The following is a 22,217-nucleotide window of genomic DNA, read 5'->3' as shown; positions in this document are numbered from 1 at the left end:
TGGGAACAATTGAGAAAGCTTGGATGCCAAACTGGTTGTTGGACATTAATATTCGTCTACACTCTAACACAAGTGTACAGGTGAGGTCGGATGAAGTGGGTCCAGCAGCAGGGTGGATATCAACAGGGGGGTCAAACAGGGATGAGTGTGGGCCCCCTGCTGTTCAAGCAATATCTGTCAGATCTTCCAGACTCGGTCCTGTGGGGTGACAGGTTGCTCAGTGAAAATAGACGCTAGCCTAGTGGCAAGTGTTCTTTATGCTGACTATTTGGTGTTAATGGACTGCACTATTAGCTGCACGAAAAAAGTACATTTACGGCCCTGGTAGACTACGCCAACAGAAATGATCTTGCTATTAACATGGCAAAGACAATAATAATGATCATAACAGGTGGTAAAATCCACCTGGTAAACCTGGGTTTCGAAGTTGGTAAATTAGAATACGTAAGCAGCTATATATTCCTGGGGCTTGAGCTATCTCTAAGGGGCGCCTGCGAGATTATTGTAGAAGGGATGAGATGAAAAAACAGCCAGCTAACATATGGTATAAACAGGTTTGCCTGACAGTCTGCAGGATATACCATGGAGGGAATGATTAGGCTGTATAAGCAGAGCTTTGTGCCTGCTCTCCTTTATGGACTGGAAGTCCTAGCAATTAAGGCTCGAACTTGGTTAGATGTATTGGAGGAGCTCGTTTGGAGAAAAAGTCTGAGGGCTTCATTACACGGTAGGCGGTAAGGGTTTACCGGTACCGGTAAGGGCACCGTATCGGTAAACCCTTACCGCCTTACTACGAGGTCCCTTTGCGGGACCCGACCTTAACGGCTGGTGTAGACCAGCCGTTAAAGTTGGGACCCGCAAAGGGACCTTGGTGCTAATTACGGTACCGCCATTTGCGGTACCGTAATTAGCTCCTTCCCCATTCCCATTGAGCCCTATGGGGCAAAAATGGGAATGGGGAAGGGCCATGGAGAAAGGGGGAATTACCGCCCCGCCAACCTTGGAATGGGGTGGTAATTCCCCTTTTCTCCATGGTGGTACCGGTATGGTACCGGCGGCAACCATGGTGCTAATAGCACCGTGGTTTGCCGCATAACGTGTAATGAGGCCCTAAGTCTCCCCCTTGCGACTTCAATGGCACAGCTGAGACTAGAATTAGGCCTGGTGTCCCAGAGGGCCCAGGCGTTGATTCGTAAAGGTACGCCTTATTTGAAGTCAAGGAGTGACTCAAAGGGCCAGTTGCTGGACCTTCTGGGGAAAATTTAGGAAACGCGCCCTCGAGGGGGTAAAAGTAAAAGCTACCAGAGACTAAATGAGGAATGCTTCCAACAGATTGAGTGGACCTAGGACTTTGAAAAGGGCACCCAGCACGAGATATTTAAGGGTATCTTTATTAAGAAGATGTGAAAATGGGACTGGGGTTGTAATTTTACTAACCTATAGGTGCGTAACTGGTGTTGTACACAGGTACTTAAAGACTCAGGCCTATTTAGTTAAAAATCCTAGCCTGTCGGTTCGTAACTTTAGGTTGGACCTCCGAATGAACCAACTTCAGTTGCTAACGGTCCACGGTGTATACACACATATCCCAATAGAACAGCAAACATTTTCCTGCATATGTAAATATGTGGGCATGCTAGAGACACCTGGACATGTCCTTACACAATGTGCAGCTATGAGAACAGGGTACATGTGTTTATTGGGCCAATGTGCGAGTAGATACGGTTCAATAAAAACAGACGCCTTTTTCCACTATTGCGCAAATACTGAAACACAGTCAGTACAGATAGCATTACACCGGTTATGGTGTCAGATTAAAACACATTTGGGCAAGGATGGGAGGGCACAGGCTTCCTGTCAAAGAGAGGATTGTTTTCAAAACTCTCGACCTCACGCATAAATGCCTCCATGATCTTGCCCCCCCTACCTAGCTCAAAGAATCTTTATAGACACTTCCACCAGACCTTTGAGAAAAGGTTATTCTAACATGATTCGCACCCCCAAGACATGGAAAGTCTGCGCCGGCTGATTGTATGAGTCCGCTATTAATCTTGTAATAAGGACTGCGATGCATAATACAATACAAGTTCTGCTATGTAAACTCTAATGATGCTTGTAACTGGGCACTTCACCTGTCACTAGTGAATTCGCCTACTATCAATGTACCTGTACCTAAGAGACCACCTTGGTCCCATGTCACCACTAATTCAAGATTCCTACAAATCTCGTGTAACAGCGCCTCAATGCCTCTGGGCTGTACATGCGCTATACAAATGTAAATAAATAAAATTGTGCCTTTGAGAAATTCTTACACTGCTGGTAATAAGTGCTTTTAATGGTGTTATTAGTATTTTATCTTATTATGTCTGTTTTATCATACACAAATGAACGAATTGGATGACATGTTTGTGGGGTTCAGTTTGAAAAGGTTCACTGTTAAATGAAATGAAATGATTTGATTTGCAGTTTAATTACATATTTTGTAAAAGTTAATTACTTGGGCTCAATATATATATATATATATATAGCTATATATATATATATATATATATATATATATAGAGAGAGAGAGAGAGAGAGAGAGAGAGAGAGAGAGAGAGGGGGAGAGACAGAGTTTGGAACCCCATCAAGTCCTTGTCGCCTCAGGAATACCTTATTCTCTGATTAATTGTCCAAAGAGGTGACCAACTGAAAGAACCAAAACCTAGACTTAACAGATCGTTAGCCTTCAGGCTAACCCTAAGTTAAAACACAAAACATTCTAATTCCTGGCCAACTAAAGAGTTCAAAAACATATTCTGAAATGTCCAATTCTATTCTAAAGAAAACATAAAGAAAGGTTCTTCTGGGAAACTTTTTCTTAATGTTACTCACATTCTTGACCCTCCGATGGTGACCCTATATTGCCAATACAACATTTTAGATCCCACCCCCCATGTCCTTGGGTTTTCAACCAACCTTTTCTTGTCTAGCAACTTGCACTGCAATGTTTGAGACATTCTCAACCTATGGCACTTCCCCATAATAGGGAGGTCTCCTCCAGATCTCTTGATCGTTAACCTTCAGGGTAGGTCTCTCCAGGATCTCAGGTTCATCAGTGTTCTAGCTTTAGGTCTCTCCTAGACCTGTTTTCACCATTCAAATGTTTTGGTCTCTCATGGACCTTTGGTTTTGCTGTATTTACTTGTTCTGGTCTCTAAAAGACTAGGGCCTCATTATGAGGAGGACGGTAAGGGGTTAACGGCGCCGGTAAAGGTGCCGGAGCCGTTAACCCCTTACCACCCCATTACGAGGGCCGCTCGCGGGACCCACTCAGGACACCTGGTTTTACCAGACATCCTTAGCGGGTCCCGCGAGCGGCCCAGCATGCTAACAACGGACCCGTTGTTAGCATGCTCCCCATTCCCATTGAGCCCTATGGGGGCTCAAATGGGAATGGGGTTGGACCGGGTCCTGGTTCCCTGAATGGGGAAATACTGGGCCCTCCAAGGTTGGAATGGCCCGGTATTTCCCCATTCAGGGAACCCGGGTTTGGGGGTAGCCATGCCCTTATTAAGGGCATGGCTACCTCCAAACTCGTAATGAGGCCCTATGGGTTTCTCAAAATTCACTTGTTCTGGTATTTCATAGATGTGGTGTTTCTCAGAAGTAATTGTTCTGGTCTATCATAGATCTGGTGTTTCCGAGCATTCACTTGTTCAGGTCTGTCATAGATCTGATGTTTCTCAGCATTCACTTCTTCTGGTGTATCATAGATTTGGAGTTTCTCATCATTCACTTCTTCCGGTCTATCATAGATCTGGTGTTTCTCAGCATTTACTTGTTCAGGTTTATCACAGATCTGCTGTTTCTCAGGATACACTTGTTCAGGTCTATCATAGATCTGCTGTTTCTCAGCATTCACTTGTTCTTCTCTATCATAGATCTGGTGTTTCTCTGCATAACCTTGTTCAGGTCTGTCATAGATCTGATGTTTCTCAGCATTCACTTGTTCTGGTCTATCATAGATCTGGTGTTTCTCAGCATTCACTTGTTCAGGTCTGTCATAGATCTGGTGTTTCTCGGCATTAACTTTTTCTGGTGTATCATAGAGCCGGTGTTTCTCAGCATTCACTTGTTCAGGTCTATCCTAGATCTGGTGTTTCTCAGCATTGAATTATCTGGTCTATCATACATCTGGTGTTTCTCAGCATACACTTGTTCAGGTCTACCATAGATCTGGTGTTTCTCAGCATTCACGTTTTGTGCTCTATCATAGAATTGGTGTTTCTCAGAATACACTTGTTCAGGTCTATCATAGATCTTTTGTTTTTCAGCATTCACTTGTTCTTGTGTATCATAGATCTGGTGTTTCTCAACATTCACTTGTTCAGGTCTATCATAGATCTGGTGTTTCTCAGCATTCACTTGTTCTGCTTTATAATAGATCTGGTGTTTCTCAGCACACATTTGTTCAGGTCTATCATAGATCTGGTGTTTCTCAGCATTCGCTTGTTCTGGTGTATCAGAGATCTGGTGTTTGTCAGCAGTCACTTGTGGTGTATCATAGATCTGCTGTTTCTCAGCACACACTTGTTCAGGTTTATCATAGATCTGGTGTTTCTCAGCACACACTTGTTCAGGTCTATCAGAGATCTGGTGTTTTTCAGCATTCACTTGTTCTAGTCTATCATAGATCTGGTGTTTGTCAGCAGTCACTTGTTGTGGTGTATCATAGATCTGGTGTTTCTCAGCATTCACTTGGTTAGGTCTAACATAGATCTGGTGTTTGTCAGCAGTCACTTGTTGTGGTGTATCATAGATCCGGTGTTTCTCAGTATTCACTTGTTTAGGTCTATCATAGATCTGGTGTTTCTCAGCATTCACTTGTTCTGGTGTATCATAGATTGGTTGTTTCTCAGAATTCACTTGTTCTGGTGTATTATAGAGTTGGTGTTTTCAAGCATTCACTTGTTCAGGTCTATCAGAGATCTGGGCCCTCATTACAACACCATCGCTAAACCATGGCGCTATTAGCACCATGTTTGCTGCCGGTATTGTAACGAGTCCGCCATGGTGAAATGGGGAAGTACCACCCCATTCCAAGGTTGGCGGGGCGGTAATTCCCCATTTCACCATGGCCCTTCCCCATTCCCATTTTTGCCCCATAGGGCACAATGGGAATGGGGAAGGCGGTAATTATGGTACCGCAAATTGCGGTACCGTAATTAGCACCAAGGTCCCTTTGCAGGTCCATTCCTTAATGGCTGGTAAAACCAGCCGATAAGGTGGGAACTCACAAAGGGACCTCGTAATCAGGCGCTAAGCGATTACCGGTACCGGTAATCCATTAGCGCCAGGGTCGTGATGAGGCCCCTGGTGTTTATCAGCATTCACTTGTTCTGGTCTATCATAGATCTGGTGTTTCTCAGCATTTGCTTGTTCAGGTCCATCATAGATCTGGTGTTTCTCAGCATTCACTTGTTCAGATATCTCCCAGAGCTCTTGTTTCTTACCACTTCAGGCAGGCCTTGCCCAGACATATGGTTTCTTAGCATTCATTATTCAGATCCCTCCTCGACCAATGGCAGACTTCACATGCCGGTATCAGGGTCAAAGCAGACTTTCCAGCAAAGTGGCCACCTTGTACAAGCGGCAGACTCCCTGTTTCAGAAAGGAGTGGTGAAGAGTATGGGCCTCATTACACGGTAGGCGGAAGGACCAAGGTGCTGCTAGCACCTTGGTCCTTGCCGGTAAAATACCGGCACCGCCTTGGAGGAAAGGGGAATTACCGCCCTATTCCAAGGTTGGCGGTGAGGTAATTACCCCTTCCCCCATTGCCCTTCCCCATTCCCATTTTTGCCCCATAGGACATAATGGGAATGGGGAAGGTGCTAATTACGGTACCGCAAATTGCGGTACCGTAATTAGCACCCTGGTCCCTAAGCGGGTTGGTTTTTAATGCCTGCTAAAAAGCAGGCGTTAAAGTACCAACCCGCAAAGGGACCTCGTAATCAGGCGGTAAGGGTTAACGGTCACCGGTACCATTACCAGTGACTGTTAACCCTTACCACCTTCCGTGTAATGAGGCCCTATGTCCTTATCCCCCTGATCTGCTGTTGCTACTTCAGATTTTTCACATCCGCTTTTATAGTACTTCCATTGTGTATGTCTTTGAGTCACCCCTTGTGATTGGCTGGTGCTGCGAAGGAATTTTGTTGTGCGTTGGACATTAACTTTCCTCAAGTACCTCTTTAACTGAGCCTTCAATTTGCAACGTGCACTGTCTCTGCATTGGATAATGTCATTACTAGCCTCACCTGGTGTTTCAGTGGCATTATAGGCATAGAGTTGCATTGCCACCATCTTGAATTTCCTCTTGCAGAATTTCTTTGTTTGCCTGTGTCCTGCCAGGCTCAGGGAGAGAGTGTCTGGAGCATCCTTGCTCAACAGCACCATTCGCAATTGCCTTGGTTCTGGTCTTTCATGTGCAGATGAGTATGGGCACTGTTACAGTGAGAGTGCGCACATTTTTCTGGTCTTCGGATGGATAAGGGAGCTTCCCACTAGATTTCTTGAGTTATTAGTGCATTATGTGAAGGGTCCTGATGGTCTTGCACCCAGTTTTTAGTTGGGATCATGGATGTCTAGGATCCGTCAATATCGCACCGTTGGAAGGGTAGGGAGCTAGCGGGATCCCGCATTATCCACCCTCTGGGAGGCACATTCTGGAAGGACCAACCCGGTCCCTACTAGCTTGCCCCCCCACCCCAATATTAGGATGCAGAGTTCTTCAACTCACCACAAACCTTGTACTTGTTTTCATCATTCGGATCAGCACTACTCATGCATGCATCGGAGGTCAGCCAGGTCTCATCTGTAAACCCATGAAGTCTGATGCTTGGAAGAGACACTGCTGCTTTCTTCCTGAAAGAAAACATCACCGGCTGCTTTAAACAAAAGTCATGTACCTGCACCTACAACACCGAAACTTCATACAAATTCAAAATGCAATGCAGAAATCCCTTCACTGTATTGTATGATTACATTAAGTGGCACATTACAAAGGGGGCACACAGAAAGATAGCACACATATAATAGAACCATTATTATGGTGCAGGCAATGACAAGCAAACTATAACATTATCAGGCATGTGCTCCCTATTCTAAGATTGTGCCCTTGGAAATCTTGCTTTAGGTACGGTGCAATGGGCCAATGAAAGGAACAGCTTATTGTGCTAGATTGGGATCTTGATGTCATCTTTTTTGCCAGAGTAACAGGCCAGCAAATTGAAAAATAAAAGGAAAGTTCTAATAACATAAAAATAACAAAACATCAAGCTATCAAGCTCCATAAGTAGCAATAAAATGAAAAAGAATGCAGTGGCAGAAACGTGGGAACATCATGAATATTCCATGTAGTATGGGATCAATGGAATCTCTAAAAGCAACACCTGATAACTCACTCCCCACTGTACAGGCGTGCAGGAGCAGCTACAAAATGGCTGACACCATAACAGAGATTTCCCCCATGATGCACTAATTCTGCATCAAGTAGCTGCAGATTGAAGCCAGGGCCCGCCTAAATATTGCTGTACGACATTTGGCATAGAGCTAAATCGCTGCCTAGGCAATCCTAAAGTGTGTCATATTAGGGGAATAAAGCCACAACTGGGCTCTGTAAATCAGTGAAAGATGAAGCTGCACTGCCCTCTGAAGCAACCTCCGTGGCCCGAGTGCTCTCAGATCCCTCCACTTTTAGTCTGTTACCAGCCACAACGAAAGATTGAGCAATTCAGGCTAAAAGGGAAGCAACGTTTCTGCTATTTGTGCATGAGAACGATATGATATTCTGCATGTCACTAGCATAACTTATATGAAAGCAGAGTTGGTTCTCTTAATTGCATCACATAATGACGTTAGATAGACATTACACAAAGGGTTAGATGAAAATGGGTGTCAAAAATATCCGGTATTACCAGCACCGGTAATACGGGTAATCCTCCAATGGAGTCCTATTGTACTCCATTGAATGGGATTTTACCACCATTACCGGCACTTGGAATACAGTGGACATTGCACCGGAACGGGTGCCGGTAACGGTAGTTTCGTATGCTGGTATCCTGATGGTAATACAACCAGGATCCAGGCAAACTCATAATGACCCGAAATGACCCCAATGACTCCTGTGGGACCCTGAAGACCAGCTGCCACTCAGGTAACACATAGGAACTCCTGGCTGGCTTTATTGCCACCATTGAAAAAAATAGAACACCCTTGTGAGATCCAATGCACTACTCCATTCAAGGTGCACAATTACTGGTGCAGCATCCCATCATCAAGAATTGTAAAGTACTCAGAAACGGGCAAATATTCTCGCACTACTTATGGGCCATAACGTATCCGCCTCCCACCACGCTACTCCCTCCACCTCCACACCAAGACTGCCTATGCCATGCTGACCCCCTCCTCAACAGATCAAGGAAGGAGATCTCTCGACCAAAGAAATGGTAACCCACACATATCCACTCTTTCCGTGTTCCTCTACAAAACTGGAATATTGGAGCGGTTCCACATCGAAATCCAGATTTCTTTTTGTAATGGCGGGTTGAAAAAAAGGCTTTTCCAAGAGGCTCTTTGACAAGCAATGTAATTTGGGGGATTTTAACTCTACTTCCTGTTCTCTAAAGGCACAGTGGTCCAATGCATGGATGATCTGGATGTCCGGGGTTCACCCTCAGGTTGGGGGCCATTTTGTACTTCTCTGTGATGCGACCAAGGAGTTACTGGATCCACACAGACACATGCACCCATGCATGGTGGCACATCCATGTGCCCAGAGTAAGCACCACCCTTTGAGGCGTTTGGAGGAGACTCCAAGTCATCCTACGGTTCTTGCCTTAGTGGTCTACTGAGTATAAATATGAACCTGTCCAGAAACGCAAGCATTGTGAATGTGCCCGGCTGCCACAAGGTGCAGCTGATGCATTTTGGCACTCTAGGACAATGTTTGATGTTGTACACTGTTTTCATAGCACCACAATAAATGTATTGAACTCAACCGTACACCCCATCAGCGATCTATAAAAGGGAGACGGAGTGCCCACGACATTGCAAAACTCATGTTCCATTGCCTAACTGCTTTGATGTGGAGCCGGCAGTGCCAAGCGGGGGCTGGAAATTCAGGTCTCACCTTCTTGCGGCGGCGCAGTGCCATTTTAAGACCAACTCTTTTTTGCTGCTGGATCCTTGTCGGCTAGCGGACTCACTGACACTACTGTCTATCATCCCTGGGAAAAAGATGCAGTGTGTGGGCGCCCTGTTTACACGTCTCACCAGTGGGCGGGAAATGTTGGGCGTGGATGGAAGATGATTGCTTTGATGCAGCGCCTACACGAGATACCTCAAAATAGCTCACCTCCGCGACATAAAGACTATTGTTTCTTATTGAACAAAGGGGCAACCTTCTGCACCATCACAGCTGGCAGCTGGAACCTGAACTTGACGTGGTAGAAAGCCCAGCGTATACAGGAGATTGCCTCGAAATACAACACGGCAGACGCAGAAATATAGACACATTTAGTAACCTTTCCTGCAAAATAATGTCCTGTACAGATGCCAATGCAATGGTTGTGTCGGGGGCATGGACTCTTTCTCAACACTGGGTTGTCTTGTAGAAGGCTGCCAGGGCCCATCTTGATTTTTTACTGTTCTGCTCCAAGACAGATTCAATGAGGTTCATTTTAATGTCTGGCATCACCCATGCATGACTGACAGCTCTAGAGCAACAGTGAACCAGTAGACAGAGCAAGCATGCTTTGCCCCACTGTCTGGCTGACAGTAGGACCTGGGTGACAAAAAAATACAATGGGCCTCATTCTGAGTGTTGCGGTAAGGCAACAACGGCACCGTTGTGCTACCGGTGCCGTTGTTACCTCGCCGCAACATTCCGAGTTTGCTAGCGGGTGCCGCTCTGGTCTAGAGCGGCACCTGCTAGCAGACCATGATGCTAACAACGGACCGTTGTTAGCATCCTCCCCATTCCCATTGAGCCCTATGGGGGCTCAATGGGAATGGGGACGTACCGGGTCCAGGTCCCACGAAAGGGAATTACCGGGCCCTCCAAGCCAGGAATGTCCCGGTAAGTCCCCTTTTGCGGCACCCAGACCCGGACCCGAGTTTGGGGGTAGTTTACTAAGGGCATGTCTACCGCCAAACTCGTAATGAGGCCCAATGGCTCACAACTAAGCAAAGTTATTGTAGCTCCTACTTACGCCCATAGATACCTCAGATTTGCTCCAACTCACTCTTAATTGCAGGCAAGTGCTGGGCGAAAAGCTCTGCGATTTCCCGAATTATCCGAATTTGGGTGTTTTTTCTTCCCAAAACCTTCCAGGATATTCGTCCGTAGAAATTGATTGTCTCTTGGGGGTATAAATGTGTGCCCTACCAGGGCGGGCACGCTGTCGCCACTGTACATGAGACCCCATAGCAGTGCTTATGACATGGAAATAGAAAAATGTGCATGTTATTGAGATGTGGAGAGGGGTTGAGGTGTGCGACGAGGAGCATTAGGAGGCGGTGAAAGGCATGGGGTGCGTCTAGGAGTTTAAAGGGCTTGTGAACCGTGAATATTTTCAGGAAATAGAACTTTTGGTCCCGACCCTCCAAATCTTCACGATCCACATTTGAGGAAATGTTTCCAGCCTTAGTCCAGACGAATGCCATCTCGTCATCTTTTCTGGTCAAAGCAGATGTTAAACTGATGTATGGTACAGATCAGAGTTTGGTTCTATGTCCTATTTTCGATTTTTGTAGGTTGCCTAACAAAAAAGACCACTTTTTTTTACGGCTGATTTTAGGTGGTCTGCAAAAAGTGAAAAAAACACTTTGCTTCGCCTCCCACCCCCACCCTCGCTTTCAGTATTTGATCAAAATCAGGGGGTTTCACCCCCTAACAACCCTCCCACAGCCATCGCCGTGTCCCACCCCACCCGAGGCTCCGCCGTGAACAAAAAAAACCACAAAACCGAACACGCAACACACACACAAATACAAACATGCAACACACAAACACCCGTTCTCCCCCAACGGTGCTTCCGGGTCCTGGCGTGCCTGTTAGCCCCTGCGCGCACTCGTTTGTGGCTGGGGCGTGACTGTTTGATTTAGAAAGACCGCTCTGTGAGGTCACAGAGCGGTCTTTCTAAATCAGTCTTTTTTATCGATTTTTTAAAGCGATTTTTTAACTTAAGACCCAGAGATTTTGTCTGGGTTTGCTGAGGATTTACAGATTGCTGTGTTTTGTTCATCACATCCAGGATTGGCTGTGTTCTGCTAGCCCAGCTGCCGACAAGCTTCACTTTAATCATTGTGTAGTAACGACACTTTCTATTAAAGAATTGTATTGTGTTAAATTCTTCATGTGTGTCCTCCTCATTCGCCCTGCACACAGTGGGGTTCTGCCACTTCTGACAGTGGGCAAAGCAGTCCCATATGTCTCTCTATGGGGTCTGTCTGGTAGCAAGAGCATGTCATGAACAGTGAAGCATCCACACTGCAAGTGTAGGCTAGTGCACCTCTCAAGCTTATCACACAACCACCTACTAACTTCAATACCCTTTATGTTCTAGAAACTGCCCACACAGGCATGCGCCTGTTCCCAGTGGCATTAAGCTGATCGAAGTTGTGCTTTGCTCATTCTACACCGACTGTACAGGACTCAAGCCATCCCAAACTCCATCCTTACCCTCATTCCCTTGCTAACCTGTACACATCTGCCATGTGTGTGTACCTTTCTGCCCCTTTTCCCTCCTCTGCTGCCCTTTTCTACTCTCCCACAGATGAAGGTGTGCATACCTCTGGTGGGGGCAGCCACCCTATGGACAAAGCTCTGCACTGTTAGACCGCTGCTGTGGCATGGTCATAGCAGAACAACTCCTCACATAACAACATGAAATATAGTGAGCCAGCCTTGCATCTTGTTGGTGTTGACTAGCCCAGCTAGTGGAATGTGTTCACTGCCGCTATGATAAGGAGGAGTGTGCATGCACAAGCATACACCGAGGAAAGGTGTCTTTGGTAAAATTTGTTGACCCATTTTGCCACATCCTAGAGCAATTTGTAGAAGAAACTTTATATTGATCACTTCGTCTAGAAGGGTAAATTGCTGATCAGGGAATTTAATCTGATTTCTCAATTATTGTGGTGTCAGCATAATTATAAGAGAAAGGCAAATGGGTCTGATTCGACCATGTTAAAGTCTTGCCTTCATGACAATAAGATCCAGGAAGACTGATACACTTTTTTTGTTATTACAATGAAAACTAATAGCACAGTTTATTAAAGTAATGCATTGAAAAAGGAGAAAACCTTAAAAAACAAGTATGAACAAAGTCAATCGTTTTGGCTTTTGTATAGACACTGTGCAAGCCCGCACAATGTCTATCTATGTGTGTTTGGATCGGTGTAAAAGAGAGATATGCCTCATTACAAGTCCGGCGGTAACCGTGCCAGTAAAGCCGGCAGGTTGCCGCCGGACTTGCAATGTTTACCAGCGCCTGGCTTGCCGGAAACACCTGGGGATTACAATCCTGGCATTCCGGGAAGTCATGCGCCGGTAATTAAAAGCCCCCATTCCCATTTGAGTCCCATTGGACTCAATGGGAACGGGGACCACGGAAGCACCGGCACCGTTAATAATGGTGCCGGTGCTTCAGTGAATCTGCGGGCGGGTGCAGCTCCACTCGCCAGGTCATACCCTGGAGGGTGGGATGGCACCCGCCTGTAGAGTCATACTGTGCCGGTCTGCACCGTTGTTACCGGACTGGCACAGACGTAATAAGGCCCATAGTGTTTCGACAAGAAGCACTTTGCTAAAGATCAGATGGCAGCCAGAGTATTGCCAGTGCACGGACAATAGGAATGGCACTAGAACCTGGTGATGGGGTTGGGGCAGGAAAGGTGGTGACATAAAAAGTGACATCACAGTGAAAGCAGGGCAGCATGAACGATATCTTTACAATGCAAACAATACATACAACATCAGGAAAGTGTATAAGGTCTGGACTGCTGAATCACTTGGGGGGTGATGCAGCTGTGCATGGCAGGGGTATTTCTAAGGCAGGAGGTGCTGTTTCAGGGTGAGTTTGACTGCAGGGAGAGGGGGTGTGCTTTATTTCACGGGGTATTGAGATCCAGTGGTGGGGGGCCAGGAGGGTGAACGATTTGAAACAGGCAACAGCAATACTGGAGGACTGTGTTCTTGTAATTCGAAGAGTGTTATATACCAATGATGCTTTGTTCACCATTTGCCCTCACATAAACTCCCTGGCCATTCTCCCCTATTGGGAAATCTACATGTGCAAAAGGCTTAGGGGCACATCTTCTATCAAAGTGAGCAGTGCAAATCAAATCACTTCAAAGGAACGGTACAACATTCATTTATCGACAGTGATGTTTTCGATGGATTTTTTTCTGAAATTATTTTTTTCTTCAAACATCCCATCGAGAAACATAGGGGGTTTGGGAAGGGTATATAAGGGGTGGAGTCAATCAGGAATACTGAAACATTAATGGCAGAGGAAGGCTGGGGGAACCCCCCGCCCCAAAAAAGAAAGAACACATTTTAATGTGTTTTTTATGGAGAAACAAAGATTCAGAAATAAAACCATCCAAAAAATGTCTTTCGATAAATGAACATAGAACCGAAGGAACCAACCAAAGTTCATGGTGTAACTTTTAACCACATGCTGCTTGTTAACATTTCTGACTCCAAAGTGGAAAAGCGGGAAAACAAAAGCACATTCTGAGTTTGCGTTCTGTTATAGAGGTCATCTTTTCTACTCATCTTTTTAAACAACGTTTGGCAAAGCCAACAGTTTGGGCTTTTGTGTTGACATGGGATAGGTATTAACAAGGCGTAGCCATGATGGAACTTCCTGGGCATGAGATGCAACTGCTAGAAAATGGTGTGATCACACCGGCGTATGATAGCTGTGCCTGGTAAATGCCTATCAAATACCTATACACAAGCCAAACCCGTTGGCTTTGTCAAAACTTGTTCTGGAATGCAGTAGCTGAAGGCACACTTGGTCAAGGCGTATTTATTGCACCAGTAGCTCTTTTATAGCTGCAATTAAGACATTGGGCCCCATTACAAGTCCGGTGGTAACCCTTACAGTGCTACCGGCCGGTTGCCGCCGGACTTGCAATATTTACCGGCGTCTGGCTTGCCAGAAACACCAGGGGATTACGACCCTGGCGTTCTGGGAAGTCAGGCACCGGTAAATTGTTAATCACCATTCCATTGTGGATCACGGAAGGACCGGCACCGTTCATAACGGTGCTGATGCTTCAGTGAAGCTCTGTGGGTGGGTGCCGTTTCGCCCGCCAGGTCTGACCCTGGCGGGCGGGACGGCTCCCACCCGCAGAGTCGGTCTATGCCAGTCCGGTATCAACGGTGCCGGTAAGCTTACCAGCACCGTTGTTACCGTACCGGCATGGTCATAATGAGGCCCATTGGGTCCCAGCTGAAATTGGACGTTACAGATCAAGGAGATATCAGAAGGATGTGTCTTGGACGGGAGAGACAGGTAGCGGGTGGAAATGGCCCTAGGGATTACCATGGCCATGGGCAATCAATGAGTGGGTATCCCTCATAAGCCATGTCCCCATTATCTCTACTCAAACGCAATGGTTTTGACTTATAGGTAGGGGTTAAGCGCAACCTAATAACCAAAAGAATTTCTGAAAAATGATGCAACCTATTGACAATCTCAAAGCGAGCTCATAAGTGTAAGCTAATTTGTGATTTTATGGTGAGAGAACTGTGGCTGCATGGTAGTACTGCATTGAGGTTGCCCAATGCTGAAAAAGATGAGAGCAAAATTTAGTGTATTACCTTGTAATTGCACCTACAGTTATCAAAAAAGTTGATTGATATTTGGGTAGTAAGGCAGAGACACAATAAAGCTGTAAATTCTTGTTTATTCAGATATATTTGTTGTCTTCACAGTTCAGATATATTGTTATCTTCACAATAGATATCTATTTTGTGGTACTTGTATTCATACGAGTCCATACATGTGAGTCTTTTGATGTCCTTATTGGGATTTTGATCACAATTCAGATATGTTGTTAACTTCACAATAGATGTCTGATTGTAGTGCTCTTATTCATGAGAGTCCTATTGATGTCCTTCTTGGGGTTTCGATTTTTAAGGGTCTTTTGATCAGTCCTTCAACAAACTTGTAAGTCCTAAGTCCGTTGTGGGATGAGATTCCTGATTATGGATTTGTTTTCACAACCTTTTCTTAAGGAAGTATATTGTTTACTTTGCAATAGATATATATTCTACACATCTTTTTAAACAATGATTGGCAAAGCCAACAGTTTGGGCTTTTGTGTTAAGATGGGATAGGTATTGACAAGGCGTAGCCATGATGGAACCTCCTGGGCATGAGATGGCAACTGCTAGAAAATGGTGTGATCACACCGGCGTATGATAGCTGTGCCTGGTAAATGCCTATCAAATACCTATACACAAGCCAAACCCGTTGGCTGTTTCAAAACGTTTTCTGGAATGCAGTAGCTGAAGGCACACTTGGTCAAGGCGTTTTTATTGCACCAGTAGCTCTTGTATAGCTGCAATTAAGACATTGGGCCCCATTACAAGTCCGGTGGTGGTTTGTTTGGTCTCTCTATGGATTTTGTAGCTCCCTTGAACAGATAGTAGCATTAAAAGTAGATATTGCTGTTGCTTAGGGTTGTTTGTTACCTCGTATTATTTGTTCCCTTGTTAGTTTCCTCGTATTGTTTGTTCCCTCGACACGTGTTTCCCCAGTATATGTATGCTGGTTTATCAGGAGGGTTTAGGGGTATGGACCACTGTGTGGTTGCCTCGACACGTGTTTCCCTAGTATATGTATGCTGGTTCCTCAGGAGGGTTTAGGGGTATGGACCACTGTGTGGTTGTGTGAGCCGATTATACACTCTCACTGAGAATAAGGGTTTACTGCTTGTAGTGCATATTCACTAATTAGGCTCTGTTTTTTTCGATTTGTGAATTCAAAAGTTGTCTATGGGTCAGCGGTTGTAGGATTTTCCACTGTTGGCGAGTGCCTTGATAATGTGGTTCGATAGAGTAAATGGGTAAAGTTCGGTATGATAGCCGAGTTTCAAACGAGACGGGTAGCGGGTGGAAATGGCCCTAGGGATTAGCATGGCCATGGGCAATCAATGAGTGGGTATCCCTCATAAGCCATGTCATGTCCCCATTATCTCTACTCAAACGCAATGGTTTCGATTTATAGGTGGGGCTTAAGCGCAACCTAATAACCAAAACAATAAAGAACTCACAATACTGAAGTATTAACAACAGGAAAGCAATAGAGCATAGCTCCCCTCACAGCCATCTGCACCCCTTCCAGCCCCCCTGCAATGTTGCAGCGAGCACTTCCACACCTCACAGAAGACCGAAGCACAAACGTGGCTGAGCAACCTTTCACTGGCATGGCATGCCAACACGTTTCTGAAGCCAAAGCAAATGCCAATAACCGTGCGTACGTTTTGGGTGATAACGAGGTCTTGTAAACATTGATTTTTTCTTATACTGTGTAGTGCAGACTGGTAGCTTTACTCTTTTGTAAAGTATTTGACTTAATGAGGACTAAGCCCCAAGGAGCAGGAGGTGCTTAACCATGAACATGTTGATAGCAGGGGGGAAATCAGTCCTATATGGAGGAAGGATAGCTCAGGGGCAACGCGTTTGCCCTGGAAGCAAGCAAGACAACGCAGCGCAACACCGGTTTGAATCCCGATCGTAGGCTTAGAAACCACTCCTGGTATTAAGTGTGTTATTAATGAACAATTAATTAAATACACAAGTTTTGAAAGGTTCTATCAGTTAACAACAAAGTTATGGGGTGGGTCCCAAAGCCTTAATTTCCTATTTTATTTCCCATAGGGCAAATTGTGCTCTCACCAACATCCTACAGCCTGCCACGCTGTTCTAATTTGTAACACATTTTGTGAGCTGCAGGAGCAAGTGTGCTTTCACCTGCACTTGTTTGGCACAAATCTGTCCAGCAGGTTTATTTAAATCAGTTCAAAAGTGACTAAAGTCCTGTCAGGGGTATTAACCCAACTTAGACCTGCGGCCCGTGTCCAGCAGCTTGTAGCCTGTGGGTCAGTGGCCACTTTGTGTGTGTGACTCGGTCCACAAGGCAAATTCGCCATGGTTACTGAGGGTGTCAGAGGCATGGTCGAGAGCCATGTTTCGGAAAAAGAGGCCTGGTGTCTTGAAAATTGTGGCCAGATTTGGCGCCCACAGACCCGGCTGGGGACCCGCAGATGGATTTTATCATGTGATCACCATCTGATCCAGAATCCTCTGGGACTTCCGAAGCTCATGCATTTTATCTCAGTGTAATATTTTCGGCTAGTCCAATAAAAGGTATCAAAACCTGGTTTGAAAACTTGAACCACACATTGTCAATCAATCCTTTCCTTTGCACTTTAAAAAGTAAAAAGATACACACACCCTTCAGGCGGATTCTTTTCCCAGCAAACACTGCAACATAATTTTAGAACTTCTCACCAATTCTTATTTTGAATACTTCTAAAATTATTTTGAGTGACAGCTGAAACAGCCAATGAAGAATGATCTACACATGACAGTATTTGTTCAGCACAAATGAGCAATGGTATGATTATGAAGGGGGCCGAAGGTATGCAAAAGATCAGACACATATAAACTAGCATAGTGGTAAAGTGAGAGCAAGGAGCCTGAACTAAAAATGAACACATAGGGTCTCATTCCGACCCTGGTGGTAAGGGGTTAACGGCGCCGGTAAGGGTGCCGGTGCCATTAACCCCTTACTGTCCTATTACGAGGTTCCCTAGCAGGACCTGCTCAGAACGTCTGGTCAGACCAGACGTCTTTTGCGTGTCCCGCTAGGGGACCAGGGAGCTAATAATGGGCCCGTTATTAACGGACCCGTTATTAGCTCCCTCCCCGTTCCCATTGAGCCCTATGGGGGCTCGAATGGGGATGGGTTCCTTCAATGAGGAATTACCGGGTCCTCCAAGGTTGGAATGACCCGGTAATTCCTCATTGAAGGGACCCGGACCCGAGTTTGGAGCCAGCCATTGGCGCTACTAGCACCATGGCTACCTCCAAACTCGTAATGAGGCCCATAGTGTCGAAACAACTGCATAGTGGAATCAGTTGCACAGAGAAATGTTATAGTAAGACAAAAATGTTGTGTCAATATCAGGTAATTATATATCATTAGGCACCAAAACAATTATGAAGACATTGGCCCTCCGGGATATCATGGGCGGCAGAGGTGCCGGTGAATTCCCATTCCATGGAGTCGCACAGGACTCCGTGGGATGGGATTGCTGGAATTACTGGCACTGGTAGAACTGGTGCTGGTGATTCTGGCATTTATTTGCCTGTAAGGGCCTGAACTCCCGGCAGCTGAGGCCTGCTGGTAGATCAATGAGCCCTCCGGCAAACGTCTGTTTCCCAGGAGTTCAAAAAATGTGATGCCGGAATTACCAGCATGTTTTCCAGACCAGGGAATTTATAATGAGACCCAACCCTTCATTACGACCAGAAATTGATTTGTAAGAGATGAGAAGAAATGTCCCATGCGGCAATAGCTAGAAGGGCTGCAAACTGATTGACAACTAAGAAATCAATAACGGACTGAACTCTGAGTGAAACCCTATTTCTTGCCATACTATTGTCATAGGTTTGAAACAATTGTTTTTTGTAGGACAGTGAGAGCCGATAATAGCATATACATACATTAAATAATCATAAACAAATTCCTCAAAATGTCTGAACTTAACATTCAAATATTTACATAGGTTCTAGAGAAGAATATAGAAGCCTAAACTCGTTTACCTGGATGGGAGAGAGGTGGATAGTGCTCTAGTGACCAGCTCAAAGACGACCTCCACAGAGGCCACTCTCTCATCTGGTACGTCTCACCTTATCACCATATATGCCAAGGCTGAAAAGGGTATCTTTCTTTCTTGCTTCCTTCATCAACAATATTTCACCCGCTAGCACGATGAGGTCAGCAGAATCCAATTGCTGCACAAGTCTTGAAACTCACCTGGCTGGTTATGAAGAGCCTATATAGTTGGCAACAGATTCTGTCATTTTTAGAAAGTACAGCTTAGTTGCTCCATGAGTGTTCACTTGCATGCCTCATTCTAAGATTCACTAGTGCTGTCCCTCAGCTGGTCAATATTCCATGGAGAGGTAGAGAGAGAGAGAGAGAGCGAGAGAGGGAGAGAGAGAGAGAGAGAAAGAGAAAGAGAGAGAGAGAGAGAGAGAGAGAGAGAGAGAAAGGGGGTGGGGCAGTAGGAGAGAGAGAGAGAGACACACACAGATTTGCCATGCCGGCCAAAGGCTTACCTGCCTAGGATTTCCAGAAGCCGGGCAAGTCCGGACCAGTTCTGGCCAGTGTACCTGGATGTTATGCACCTTGTAGTGAAGTCCACATCCTTGGAGTATGCAGAGGAAGAAGCCTGCAAAAGGTGAATAATATGGCAACCACCACAGGTTGCTTGGCCACCAAAACGTTTGACTGGATGCCACCTTGTGATTGGCATTTGTGACCCTTACCCTCAATGCAGCCCCTATAAATGTGGAGTACATGCTGTGTTGCTAGTCGATGTATGGAAGATAATTCTTTAAGGTCCTGCCAGATATCCTGCCATTAAAATTCTGCTTGCAACTTTAGGGACCAGATATCTTATGATCCATGGTGAGACCAGGACCTTTGTCATCTACCTTACATGTGCAGGAATGACCAGGACAAAGCCTCCACCACTACATAACCTCATGCTCATTATCCCCAGGCAAGGCTGCGACCAGAATGGGAGTGTGGGCTTGCAGAACCCAGCTGACAGAGTTGGACACTTGCAACTGAAAGCAGAACCAGTGTTGAACAGACATCAACACCCGAATGTGGTGCCTTCACCACCTCTTCAACCTAGATAAGAATGTGTGAACCTCTGCCACCATCACGTGGTGCCCCACCCCCTTCCCAGTGCCCACTCTTTAACACCGGGGGTGTCAATGACACCAACCTCTTGTCTCTGCTGGACCGAAGTGTCTGCTTCATGCTCAAGCAACATTACGCAACACACTGTGTCTCCTCATTCTCTAGGGCGCGTAGCCGGATCTTTCAGGGGAATCCACCTCAATCACAACCTTGAAGCATCCCACCAGCCACAAGTCCCAATGCCACTAAAGCACACGGATGAATACGTTGTGACTTTGAAGATCCCTAAACCTAAGAAGCATAGAATTGATCAAGTCAGGGTCAAATGGAGTCAAGGAAACATAAACACAAGGTAACAACTAGAACCCATAAGAGGCCTCATTCCAAGTCTGGCGGTCTGGAAATAAGGTTGCCGGTAGCAACGTTCCGGCACCCTTTCTGGACTGCCAGACTACGAGATTACCGGCATGCATGGTTTTCACAGAAGCACCTGCACCATTAGCAAGGGTGCGGTGCTTTCCCTGTCCCCATTCCCATGGAGTCTTCTGGGACTCACATTCCACGGGAATGGGGACTTACAGTTTCCGCCACCTGACATCCCAACCCGTCGCCACCTGTAATATCACAGTGTCATCGGGATATCAGGCGGCTGAAACCGTGTTACGAGTTCAGTGGCAAAGCCAACCTCATAATGAGGCCCAATTGCTGGATCTCTACAACATCCAAAAGTGTCTGGACAATGAAGCATGGTCCACAGTTGTGTGCTGCACTGAGTACAAACTATTTTCACCAATATTTTGATTTTGGGCAAAATTTCTTCGCTAGGGGGTGTCAAACAAAAGTTTAGCTGCAAGTGAAAAGGTATTTCACACCAAGAATTTTTCAGCAACCTTCAGCGCCCAGACACACATAATTGGAGAAAACTGTGCCTTCATATCAGTTCAACTGCGAAAAAAGAAAAGTAGCAAGTGCTCCTCCTACTCCCATCTTCACAGCGTTCTTGCTTTAATAGATTTTTCCAACAACAGGGTCTGTTGATGATGCATTACAACAGTACAAGCAAGGGTCTGATACCTCTCCTCTAATAGGGAGACCTAGAAGCCTCTTAGTAATGCTTTCTCTTTCCATCCCCCGAATCATCTCTGTGATTTTTGTAACCTTGCTACGAGTTAACAAAGGTGTTTCCTTCCTTGATGTGTTAGCTGATACAGATGCCGGGTGAGGAATGTACCATTTCGTTATAGCCCTGGTTGGGTTTCTGTCCTACTGAAAGGCCCTTGGTGTGAATGCCCTAGGGAGGTGGTCTTCAAACTGTGGGGCTGGCCCCCTTAGGAGGGCCTGTAGGATGTCACAGGAGGGCGTGAGGCTCTTCAAAAAGCGAGTATGGCAAATTATTTTAATAGAAAATGTAAGCAATGATGGCATCTGGGGGTTCGGAAACAATATTTTTACTTAAGGGGGCTTGGCAGCAATATATTTACTCAAGGGGGCTCAGCAACAACATTTTTGAATACCACTGATCAGCACCCATCATATTAAAAACGTAAGATATTAGAATAGGCAAGTACTATGCTGCCTGGTGAATTGCACTGTCCCAACATAATCACTAAATCGAAAATAATTTCCACATTACTAGGACCGCAAAGGGGGAAGGTTACGCCACCTTGGAAATGAATTTAACCTGAAATGTGCCATAAATTCACCAATCTCACAAACTCAAGGAGGCTATATCTCTTCTGAATCAACTGCCATAAGAGGCACCAAGCACTGGGCAGCGAGAGAACCCACAATGCTCTTATGCAACCACTGAGCACAACAAGGCATTATGATTTAACCAATACGCCCTAGAGCTTCACTTGATGCGAAATGACACCAACAGCAGAGAAAGAAGAGATCTTTGGCCCTTGGTGAATGGTGCTACTCACCTTTTGAACTGACTTCCCATGGCGATTTGTTTACATTATTTTAAGATGGTCACTTTGCACAACAAGGCCTTTGGCATAGTTCTTAATATAAAACATTGACACTTGAGCACCCTTGAGATGAGGAACCATGAACATCTGTAATCAGCAACATAACACTGTTTCGGAGGACAATTCCAGAATAGTATATTGCGCTATGTCTGAGAAGATTAACATATGCTTTGAGGTGCAGTGATAGGGGGAGTCAGGCCTAGGGCTGTGACGCATTAAAGATGGACTTATTCATAGGTCA

General features: G+C 45.6%; 1 protein-coding gene across 1 annotated transcript; it reads right to left on the bottom strand.

Annotated features, from left to right (window-relative positions):
* Positions 1-3,607: 3,607 nt before the first annotated feature.
* On the bottom strand, positions 3,608-21,948 carry LOC138452887 (golgin subfamily A member 6-like protein 7). Its single transcript, XM_069605233.1, has 4 exons — positions 21,929-21,948; positions 6,782-6,906; positions 4,212-4,913; positions 3,608-4,077 (listed from the first exon to the last, which is right to left on the bottom strand). Exons 1-4 carry the CDS (start codon positions 21,946-21,948, stop codon positions 3,608-3,610), a joined length of 1,317 nt encoding a protein of 438 aa, XP_069461334.1.
* Positions 21,949-22,217: the final 269 nt, after the last annotated feature.

This window comes from Ambystoma mexicanum, chromosome 4p (assembly GCF_040938575.1).
Source record: "Ambystoma mexicanum isolate Mex_15411 chromosome 4p, UKY_AmexF1_1, whole genome shotgun sequence".
Taxonomy (NCBI): Eukaryota; Metazoa; Chordata; class Amphibia; order Caudata; family Ambystomatidae; genus Ambystoma; species Ambystoma mexicanum.
This window is presented reverse-complemented; position numbering and strand designations above follow the sequence as displayed.